This window comes from Oncorhynchus kisutch, linkage group LG10 (genome assembly GCF_002021735.2).
Source record: "Oncorhynchus kisutch isolate 150728-3 linkage group LG10, Okis_V2, whole genome shotgun sequence".
In the NCBI taxonomy this organism is placed as follows: domain Eukaryota; kingdom Metazoa; phylum Chordata; class Actinopteri; order Salmoniformes; family Salmonidae; genus Oncorhynchus; species Oncorhynchus kisutch.
The window spans coordinates 24,686,811-24,699,033 of record NC_034183.2 but is presented as its reverse complement, the minus strand read 5'-3'; the positions used below and the strand labels follow the sequence as shown (position 1 = coordinate 24,699,033).

Here is a 12,223-nt window from a genome sequence, read left to right as displayed (position 1 = left end):
CATATAGAATTATATGTGTGCTTCAAAACCACTCTTTAGTATGATATGGCTAAAATTAGACATTGCACCAGTGATCTCCATATAAACGTACTGTGAGTGTGGGCTATAGCCGAGAGAATAGAACCAACAACAACAACAATTAGTTGTAGTTTAGTCGGGTTCATCGTTCTGCATATCTTATTAACATCATGTTGATGTATGCTCTTACCCATGTTTACTAAAGGCATCTGTTTTGCCCTTGTTTTACAATACCCAAAACACCAAACACAGTGGCATGTAAATGTGTTTATTATTTTCTCCATTTTCTTCTCACCTCGTTAGTAATACCCTCATGGTCTTATATATCTACTTGTGTGTGTCCTGACACGTTCTCTGTGCTGGAGTGTCATAAATGTTGTGTTTTGGCTGTGCTTTCTGTGGGCTGACAATGTGAAACCTTTGGCCGCAGTGCTGAAGAGGGCCACAATCAAGAGGAGAGAGGAGAGGAGAGGACTGGACCAGCAGTATGGTGACATCTCTTCTGTGGGTGAGTGAGTGAGTGAGTGAGTGAGTGAGTGAGTGAGTGAGTGAGTGAGTGAGTGAGTGTGTGTGTACACAGTGACACACCTAGTCATTCAAGGGTTTTTCTTTATTTGCACTATTTTCTACATTGTAGAATTATAGTGAAGACATCAAAACTATGAAATAACACATATTGAATCATGAAGTAACCAAAAAAGTGTTAAACAAATCAAAATATACTTTATATTTGAGAATCTTCAAAGTAGCCACCCTTTGCCTTGATGACAGCTTTGCTCACTCTTGTCATTCTCTCAACCAGCTGAATGAGGTAGTCACCTGGAATGCATTTCAATTAACAGGTGTCCCTCGTTAAAAGTTGTTTTGTGGAATTTCATTCCTTCTTAATGCGTTTGAGCCAATCAGTTGTGTTGTAACAAGGAAGGGGTGGTATACAGAAGATCGCTCTCTTTGGAAAAGACCAAATCCATATTATGGCATAAAAAATTATGGCAAACAGAAATGACAGTCCATCATTACTTCAAGACATGAATGTCAGTCAATCAGGTACATGTCAAGAACTTTGAAAGTTTCTTCAAGTGCAGTCGCAAAAACCATCATGCGCTATGATGAACCAACCAGAAGCCATGGATTACAAGCAACATCCGCACTGAGCTAAAGGATAGAGCTGCCGCTTTCAAGGAGTGGGACTCTAAGCTTATTAGAAATCCCGCTATGCCCTCCGACGAACCGTCAAACAGGCAAAAGTTCAATATAGGACTAAGATTGAATCATGCTACACTGGCTCCGACGCTCGTTGGATGTGGCAGGGCTTGCAAACTATTAAGACTGCAAAGGGAAGCACAGCCGCGAGCTGCCCAGTGACACAAGCCTACCAGACGAGCTAAATTACTTCTATGCTCGCTTCGAGGCAAGTAACACTGAAACATGCATGAGAGCATCAGCTGTTCCGGACAACTGTGCGATCACGCTCTCTGTAGCTGATGTGACCTTTAAACAGGTCAACATTCACAAGGCCGCAGAGCCAGACGGATTACCAGGACGTGTACTCCGAGCATGCACTGACCAACTGGCAAGTGTCTTCACTGACATTTTCAACCTGTCACTGACTGAGTCTGCAATACCAACATGTTTCAAGCAGACCACCATAGTCCCTGTGCCCAAGAATATTAAGGCGTTCAACACCATAGTGCCCTTAAAGTGCATCACTAAGCTAAGAACCCTGGGACTACACGTCTCCCTCTGCAACTTGATCCTGGACTTCCTGACGGGCCGCCCCTAGGTGGTAAGGGTAGGTAACAACGCATCCGCCCCGCTGATCCTCAACACGGGGGCCCCTCAGGGGTGCATGCTCAGTCCCCTCCTGTAGTCCCTGTTCACTCATGACTGCATGGCCAGGCACGGCTCCAACACCATCATCAAGTTGCCAATGACACAACAGTGGTAGGCCTGATCACCGACAACGATGAGACAGCCTATAGGGAGGAGGTCAGACACCTGGCCTTGTGGTGCCAGAACAACAACCTCTCCCTCAACATGATCAAGGCAAAGGAGAGGATTGTTGGCTACAGGGAAAGGAGGAATGAGCACGCCCCCATTCTCATCGATGGGGCTGCAGTGGAGCAGGTTGAGAGCTTCAAGTTCCTTGGTGTCCACATCACCAACAAACTATCATGGTCAAAACACACTAAGACAGTCGTGAAGAGGGCATGACAACACCTATTCCCCCTCAGGAGACTGAAAGGATTTGACATGTGTCCTCAGATCCTCAAAAGGTTCTACAGCTGCACCGTTGAGAGAATCCTGACTGGTTGCATCGCTGCCTGGTATGGCAACTGCTTGGCCTCTGACCGCAAGACACTACAGAGGGTAGTGTGTATGGCCCAGTACATCACAGGGGCCAAACTTCCTGCCATCCAGGACCTCTATACCAGGCGGTGTCAGAGGAAGGCTCCTGAAAATTGTCAGACTCCAGCCACCCTAGTTATAGACTTTTCTCTCTGCTACCGCACGGCAAGCGGTACCACAGTGCCAAGTCGAGGTCCAAAAGGCTTCTAAACAGCTTCTACCCCCAAGCCATAAGACTGCTGAACAGCTAATCAAAGGGCTACCCAGACCCCTCTTTTACACTGCTGCTACTCTCTGTTTATTATATATGCATAGTCACTTTAACTCTACCTGCATGTACATATTACCTCAATTACCTCGACTAACCGGTGCCCCCACACATTGACTCTGTACCGGTACCCCCTGTTTATAGCCCCGCTATTGTTTTTTTAATGCTGTCGTTTAATTATTTGTTACTTTTATTGTCCATTTTTTTTACTTAACACTTCTTAAAACTTCTTAAAGCATTGTTGGTTAAGGGCCTGTAAGTAAGCATTTCACTGTAACTTCTACAGCTGTTGTACTTGGTGTATGTGACAAAAATAAAATTTGATTTGATGAAACTGGCTCTCATGAGGAACGCCAGAGGAAAGGATGACCCAGAGTTACCTCTGCTGCAGAGGATAAATTCATTAGAGTTACCAGCCTCATAAATTGCAGCCCAAATAAATGCTTCACAGAGTACAAGTAACAGACACATCTCAACATCAACTGTTCAGAGAAGACCGCATGAATCAGGCCTTCATGGTCCAATTGCTGAAAAGAAACCACTACTAAAGGACACCAATAATAAGAAGAGACTTGCTTGGGCCGAGAAGCACGAGCAATGGACATTAGACTGGCGGAAATCTGTCCTTTAGTCTGATGAGTCCAAATTCGTCTTTGTGAGACGCAGAGCAGGTGAACAGTTGCTTTCCAAATTTGTGGTTCCCACCGTGAAGCATGGAGAAAGAGGTGTGATGGTGTGGGTGTGCTTTGCTGGTGACACTGTCTGTGATTTATTTAGAATTCAAGGCACACTTAACCAGCATAGCTACCACAGAATTCTGCAGCGATATGCCATCCCATCTGGTTTGTGCTTATTGGGACTATAATTTGTTTTTCAACAGGACAATCGCCCAACACACCTTCAGGCTGTGTAAGGGCTATTTGACCAAGAAGGAGAGTGATGGAGTGCTGCATCAGATGACTTGACCTCCACAATATCATGAGCTTAACCCAATTGAGATGGTTTGGGATGAGTTGGAACCACAGAGTGAAGGAAAACAAGTGCTCAGGATATATGGGAAATCCTTCAAGACTGTTGGAAAAGCATTCCAGTTGAAGCTGGTTGAGAGAATGCCAAGAGTGTGCAAATCTGTCAATGAAGCATAGGGTGGCAAATTTAATCTCAAAGATAAAATATATTTTGATTTGTTTAACACTTTTTTGGTTACTACATGATTCCATATGTGTTATTTCATAGTTTTGATGTACTCACTATTATTCTACAATGTTGAAAATAGTAAAAATACAGAACAACCGTTGAATGAGTACTGTAGGTGTGTCCAAACTTATGACTGGTACTGTATGTACATAGCCACTGAAAAGAACAATGGTTCGTAACTGACATCCTGAATGGTTGAACGATCTGCCAGCAGGCACCCCCTCCATATTAGACTCATTACAGAGGAGGAGATTGCCATTGGCGTATTGGGAATAAACTGGAAATGGCAGCTCATCATTTCCAGGCGTCATTACGTGTTACAGTCAGTGGCTAAGCTAAATAGATGAGAAGGCCTGGACAAAGTGTTTCTGTTGTGCAGGTGAAAAGTTTCAAAGAGAAAAGATCTAGAAGAAAATGTGCATTTGTCATTCTACTACTAGGGTGATTTTAGTTATGATCCTGACTGGACTCTCCCCTCTAGGCATCCCGATGACCAGAGCCAGCATCAGGAGTGCTAAGAGAGGACCCACCGCTTATTTGAAGCGTAAGGAGCGTCTGCTGCGGATCTCTCTCCGCCGCATGGTGAAGACACACATCTTCTACTGGACCGTACTGGGCCTGGTGGCCCTCAACACACTCTGTGTTGCCATTGTCCATCACAACCAACCCCACTGGCTGTCTGTGTTCCTCTGTAAGTCACACACACACACACACACACACGGGTACGTACCATCATCTCCATCCAAAATAAATCATGTCTGGTGACGTTAATCTTTGAGATGTTTGTTTCTTACTGTGTTCATGAGGGTTGTTGTTGTTCGTATTTCAGACTATGCAGAGTTCCTCTTTCTGGGTCTGTTTCTCACTGAAATGTGTTTAAAGATGTACAGCCTGGGACCCAGACTCTACTTCCACTCCGCCTTCAATCGCTTCGACTGCGGGGTGAGTTTTTATTTTTCTCCTTCATCCCTAACCAACATGGAGAGAACATGCCAGAAGGGAAAGACAGGGACATAGATTGTAACATTACACCCATTATGAGGGAGTGAGAGGAAATTATTTACTTAAAACATTGGACAGTGACTTAAAGACTTCTTAATTAAATTAACACTGATGGGCATAATTTAGTTTAATGAAGTGCAGTTAATGTCTCTGTTTCTGTCACCTCTGGTCATGGCTAGACGGGATACAGCTTATCTCAAAGTGACGTCAAAAGTTGCTTGTTTGATTCCCATCTGGATAACCCTAACCCTTTTCCTAACCTTAACCTAATTCTCCTGATCTGCAGCGTAAATGATCCTAACATGTTATGAAAAAAGTAACTTCTGACACTGTATACCAACTATATAAAACTGTCACCTCTGCACTCATGCGCAAACAGACATCCTTTGTCTTTGTCTCTCTGTTTACTGTATGTTGAAGGCTGCTGTTGGTGTGTTTCAGCTGTCAGTGATATTGTTACTGGGTCTGTTAACAGGTGATAGTGGGAAGCATCTTTGAGGTGATGTGGGGATTCTTCAGGCCTGGCATGTCCTTTGGCATCAGTGTGCTGCGTGCGCTCCGTCTGCTGAGGATATTCAAGATCACCAAGTTAGTCCAAGGACTCCTCACTACTCCTGCCTATTACTTTATAACATTATTCCTGCAGCATGCAATGAGGCAACGCATAGCAAGCAGCAGGTTGGCATTTATTGTCTTGAATCTTGCCTTGGAGGCAGCTCTGCAAAAAGGTAACTTGCTGGCACATGACCGGATGCCTAACCCTAACATTAAATGAAGGGTAATTTTTGTTTAAATTATTCTTTACGATAATAGCCAACTTCAACATTGCAACTGGCCCATCAAGCGGAAATCGCTCAGTTCTGCCTCCAGGGCAAGATTCATGACAATAAACGTCAACCTGCTAGCAAGCACTGGTACCTAGGTATCAATATCCTAGATTTAGGTTGCTGGGTGTTACATAGGTGTCACGTCCTGACCATAGAAATACTTTATTTCTATGGTCAGGGCCTGACTGGGGGGTGTTCTAGTTTATTATTTCTATGCATAGTCTAGTTTTTGTATTTCTATATTGGCCTGGTATGGTTCCCAATCAGAGGCAGCTGTCTATCATTGTCTCTGATTGGGGATCATATTTAGGCAGCCTTTTCCCACCTGTTGTTTATGGGATCTTGTTTTTGTACGGTTGCTTTTGAGCTCTTCAAGGCTGTACATTTGTTTGTTTGTTTGTTTGTTTGGTTGTTTGGTTGTTTGTGTCTCTTCATTGTTTTGTTGCTGGTTCACATTTAAATAAATTATGATGAACCCAAATCACGCTGCGCCTTGGTCTACCCATTTTGACGAGCGTTACAATAGGTGTGACGTTGATAGGGGTAAGATATGCAGATATGTCCATTGCAAGGCTGGTGGCAAATAGATTCACTCTCACAATAACAAAATTGATACATTTTTTATTAATTGATTGTCTCTTATTTTGGCTGAATTAAATTGGAACTAATCCCGCCTCTGGTTGGTTGCGATTGACAGGTACTGGGCGTCGCTGAGGAACCTGGTGGTATCTCTGATGAATTCTATGAAATCAATCATCAGCCTCATTTTCCTCCTCTTCCTCTTCATCCTGGTCTTTGCTCTGCTGGGCATGCAGCTCTTTGGTGGCAGGTACAAGCATTTCGCTACACCCGCAATAACATCTGCTAAATATGTGTATGTGACTAATAAAATTTGATTTGAGGTACTGTACCGTAGAGGCAAGGACAAACTACCATTCCATGTCTATCAGGTCTAGTCTAATCACAAACTACAGTGGGGCAAAAAAGTATTTAGTCAGCCACCAATTGTGCAAGTTCTCCCACTTAAAAAGATGAGAGGCCTGTAATTTTCATCATAGGTACACCTCAACTATGACAGGCAAAATGAGAAAAAATCCAGAAAATCAAATTGTAGGATTTTTTATTTATTTATTTGCAAATGATGGTGGAAAATAAGTATTTGGTCAATAACAAAAGTTTATCTCAATACTTTGTTATATACCCTTTGTTGGTAATGACAGAGGTCAAATGTTTTCTGTATGTTTTTACACACTGTTGCTGGTATTTTGGCCCATTCCTCCATGCAGATCTCTCCTCTAGAGCAGTGATGTTTTGGGGCTGTTGCTGGGCAACACGGACTTTCAACTCCCTCCGAAGATTTTCTATGGGGTTGAGATCTGGAGACTGGCTGGGCCACTCCAGGACCTTGAAATGCTTCTTACGAAGCCACTCCTTCGTTCCCCGGGCGGTGTGTTTGGGATCATTGTCATGCTGAAAGACCCAGCCACGTTTCATCTTCAATGCCCTTGCTGATGGAAGGAGGTTTTCACTCAAAATCTCACGATACATGGCCCCATTCATTCTTTCCTTTACACGGTTCAGTCGTCCTGGTCCCTTTGCAGAAAAACAGCCCCAAAGCATGATGTTTTCACCCCCATGCTTCACAGTAGGTATGGTGTTCTTTGGATTCTTTGTCCTCCAAACACGACGAGTTGAGTTTTTACCAAAAGGTTATATTTTGGTTTCATCTGACCATATGACATTCTCCCAATCTTCTTCTGGATCATCCAAATGCTCTCTAGCAAACTTCAGACGGGCCTGAACATGTACTGGCTTAAGCAGGGGGACACGTCTGGCACTGCAGGATTTGAGTCCCTGGCGGCGTAGTGTGTTACTGATGGTAGGCTTTGTTACTTTGGTCCCAGCTCTCTGCCGGTCATTCACTAGGTCCCCCCGTGTGGTTCTGGGATTTTTGCTCACCGTTCTTGTGATAATTTTGACCCCACGGGGTGAGATCTTGCGTGGAGCCCCAGATCGAGGGAGATTATCAGTGGTCTTGTATGTGTTCCATTTCCTAATAATTGCTCCCACAGTTGATTTCTTCAAACCAAGCTGCTTACCTATTGCAGATTCAGTCTTCCCAGCCTGGTGCAGGTCTACAATTTTGTTTCTGGTGTCCTTTGACAGCTCTTTGGTCTTGGCCATAGTGGAGTTTGGAGTGTGACTGTTTGAGGTTGTGGACAGGTGTCTTTTATACTGATAACAAGTTCAAACAGGTGCCATTAATACAGGTAGCGAGTGGAGGACAGAGGAGCCTCTTAAAAAAGATGTTACAGGTCTGTGAGAGCCAGAAATCTTGCTTGTTTGTAGGTGACCAAATACTTATTTTCCACCATAATTTGCGAATAAATTCATAAAAAATCCTACAATGTGATTTTCTGGATTTTTTTTTCTTCTCATTTTGTCTGTCATAGTTGAAGTGTACCTATGATGAAAATTACAGGCCTCTCTCATCTTTTAAGTGGGAGAACTTGCACAATTGGTGGCTGACTAAATACTTTTTTGCCCCACTGTATGATGGATACTGGCAGTCAATGTAATCAAAGTGAATGTAGTACAATTGATTGTTTGGTTTGTGTCATCATGCCGTCATGCTTCTTGTGATAAATGTAATATTACAGTGTACATTTTCATCCCCTGTTGCACATTTAGAAACAACCTGACAGGACTCAGTCTTGCCCTAGCAGATTCTGTCACACATCTAGTCTTAGTTGTTGTGCTACTATGTTCCCACGGGTAAAGGACCGTTTCTGGGGAAACTGTCACTTCAATGAATGCAGTGCATAGAGACAGACATTGCCTGGCCACTGGAATACAGAAAACTAAACAGACCTTGGAAAAACTTCCCCTTCTATTACCCAGAAAAGGAAAATTCAACAATTGGTTTCTCTGTCTGGGAAGAAATAATCATTTAAAATCTTGGCTCAATGTCCTCTCGGTCTTCCTCTTTCAATGCAGGTTCATCTTTGAAGACTACACTCCTACAAACTTTGATACTTTTCCTGCAGCCATCATGACTGTATTTCAGGTCTGGCTCTCAATTGTTTTGATTTTTGTGTTTTTGATTTAGGAAGCGATCCGTATGATTGACCGGAATCAAAGCTTTGCATGTGGAAATCTTACATTGTCAGGAACCTACAGATCTACATGTGTATCCTGTCTGAATGTTGGGGTGTGTGGTACGCCTTATCTAGATTCTGACAGGAGAAGACTGGAATGAGGTGATGTACAATGGGATCCGCTCCCAGGGAGGAGTGAAGTCAGGAATGTGGTCCTCCATATACTTCATTGTACTCACACTCTTTGGTAACTGTATCCTTTCTCAGCCAGAAAACCACTTTCCCTACTGCGTATGTAAGATGTGTGGATTCTGTAGATTATTTGATCGTTTTAGGTCCTTGACATGACTGTGACCAGACACGCTGTTGAATGTTTTCTTGGCCATCGCTGTGGACAATCTGGCCAATGCCCAGGAACTAACCAAGGTAAAACCTCCTTTCAAGAATGTATTAGTCTTCTCACAATTGAAGATGATAGCTGCTCTCAACAACATCAGTGATTTTCTCAAATGTTCAATGCAATCTTATATTTAGGATGAAGAGGATGAAGAGGCTGCTTTCAATCAGAAACATGCTCTCCAGAAAGCAAAGGAAGTAGGGGCCATGTCTTCCCTGATGTCATCAGAGTAAGTTGTGTGTACCCCTGCTGCCTGTTCCCCTTCCTCTCTGTCGCCCTCAGGACTCGAACAGACTGCTAACTAACAGTACTAACATTGTGTAGTCTCACCAGGGGCTGCTTCTGCAGCACAGCCAACATTAAAGGACGGGAGGGATTGAGGCTGAGAAAGTTTCACTATGTGCAATTTTCTTACGTAGTGCTATGCCTTGGAATTAGGGTTTTGCAAAAGGACAGGGGAATTTCTCTTGTAATGCATAAGAGCCCCAGGTTTAAACTAGATTCGATTCTAGTTTGTGTTACTGGTTACTTGATTTAGTTAGTTTGATCTAGGTACAGGCTACTGTAAGTGGAGCTGTATTATGGAGCCCCAGACAGTCGTAGAGACCTTCATAATGAGTTCATATCACCATGGCTACCAGCAGGCTTCCTAGTATCTGCAGGGATGAGCCTATACCATCGTCATAGAGACAGCATTACTGGCATCCAAATTATTATATCATTCCCATGAGAGAAATTTACTGCAGTACTTAGGCTCCCTCATTTTCACAAGACATTATGTTTTTAGCATTATGTTTTTAGAAGAATTACCAAGTATTAGGAATGGTATGGGTTACATACATACATCTGGACAAGCCAATTGGGTTACAAGAGATGAGTCATAAAGTAATGTTATTTAATCAAAGCTCACAATATTGATTTCCTATATGGATGGTCTGCCTCACAGAACTTACAGGACTCCCAGTCTGTCTGGTGGAAATGCATGTACATGCACATGGTGTAGCATAGCACACTATGGTACAAGATGAGGACACGCTATACTACAAGATGAGGACACACTATGGTACAAGATGAGGACACGCTATACTACAAGATGAGGACACACTATACTACAAGATGGGGACACACTATACTACATGATGAGGACACACTATACTACAAGATGGGGACACACTATACTACAAGATGGGGACACACTATACTACAAGATGGGGACACACTATGTTACAATATGGGGACACACTATTCTACAAGATGGGGACACACAATACTACAAGATGGGGACACACTATACTACAAGATGGGGACACACTATGTTACAAGATGGGGACAAACTATTCTACAAGATGGGGACACACAATACTACAAGATGGGGACACACTATGTTACAAGATGGGGACACACTATTCTACAAGATGGGGACACACTATTCTACAAGATGGGGACACACAATACTACAAGATGTGGACACACAATACAAGACTGGGGGGACACTATATTACAAGATGGGGACACACTATGTTACAAGATGGGGACACACTATGTTACAAGATGGGGACACACTATTCTACAAGATGGGGACACACAATACTACAAGATGGGGACACACTATACTACAAGATGGGGACACACTATGTTACAAGATGGGGACACACTATTCTACAAGATGGGGACACACAATACAAGACTGGGGGGACACTATACTACAAGGGGACACTATACTACAAGATGGGGACACACTATACTACAAGATGGGGACACACTATGTTACAAGATGGCGACACACTATACTACAAGATGGCGACACGCTATACTACAAGATGGGGGCACACTATGTTACAAGATGGGGACACACTATACTACAAGATTGGGACACACTATACTACAGGATGGGGACACACTATGTTACAAGATGGACACACTACGTTACAAGATGGACACACTATGTTACAAGATGGGGACACACAATGTTACAGGATGGGGACACACTATGTTACAAGATGGGGACACACTATGTTACAAGATGGGGACACACTTTGTTACAAGATGGGGACACACTATGTTACAAGATGGGGACACACTATGTTACAGGATGGGGACACACTATGTTACAAGATGGACACACTATGTTACAAGATGGACACACTATGTTACAAGATGGGGACACTATGTTACAAGATGGGGACACACTGTTACAAGATGGGGACACACTGTTACAAGATGGACACACTTATGTTACAGGATGGGGACACACTATGTTACAAGATGGGGGCACACTATGTTACAAGATGGGGACACACTATGTTAAAAGATGGGGACACACTATACTACAAGATGGGGACACACTATGTTACAAGATGGGGACACAATATGTTACAAGATGGGGACACACTATACTACAAGATGGGGACACACTATTCTACAAGATGGACACACTATGTTACAAGATCAGGACACACTATGCTACAGGATGGGGACACACTATGTTACAAGATGGGGACACACTATACTACAAGATGGGGACACACTATGTTACAGGATGGGGACACACTATGTTACAGGATGGGGACACGCTATGTTACAAGATGGGGACACACTATGTTACAAGATGGGGACACAATATGTTACAAGATGGGGACACACTATACTACAAGATGGGGACACACTATTCTACAAGATGGACACACTATGTTACAAGATCAGGACACACTATGCTACAGGATGGGGACACACTATGTTACAAGATGGGGACACACTATTCTACAAGATGGGGACACACAATACTACAAGATGGGGACACACTATACTACAAGATGGGGACACACTATGTTACAAGATGGAGACACACTATTCTACAAGATGGGGACACACTATTCTACAAGATGGGAACACACAATACTACAAGATATGGACACACAATACAAGACTGGGGACACACTATACTACAAGATGGGGACACACTATGTTACAAGATGGGGACACACTATGTTACAAGATGGGGACACACTATGTTACAAGATGGCGACACACTATACTACAAGATGGCGACACGCTATACTACAAGATG

At 43.3% G+C, this 12,223-nt stretch overlaps 1 protein-coding gene across 1 annotated transcript in view; it reads left to right on the top strand.

Annotated features, from left to right (window-relative positions):
* Positions 1 to 12,223, top strand: part of LOC109898786 (voltage-dependent R-type calcium channel subunit alpha-1E-like) — a 105,149-nt gene that overhangs the window by 61,484 nt on the left and 31,442 nt on the right. Inside the window, exons 10-18 of the mRNA XM_031832858.1 lie at positions 449 to 526; positions 4,314 to 4,523; positions 4,662 to 4,774; positions 5,310 to 5,422; positions 6,359 to 6,490; positions 8,659 to 8,728; positions 8,895 to 9,012; positions 9,118 to 9,206; positions 9,294 to 9,353. Of these exons, the coding sequence (XP_031688718.1) occupies positions 449 to 526; positions 4,314 to 4,523; positions 4,662 to 4,774; positions 5,310 to 5,422; positions 6,359 to 6,490; positions 8,659 to 8,728; positions 8,895 to 9,012; positions 9,118 to 9,206; positions 9,294 to 9,353 (983 nt within the window). The remainder of the gene's footprint in view (positions 1 to 448; positions 527 to 4,313; positions 4,524 to 4,661; positions 4,775 to 5,309; positions 5,423 to 6,358; positions 6,491 to 8,658; positions 8,729 to 8,894; positions 9,013 to 9,117; positions 9,207 to 9,293; positions 9,354 to 12,223) is intronic.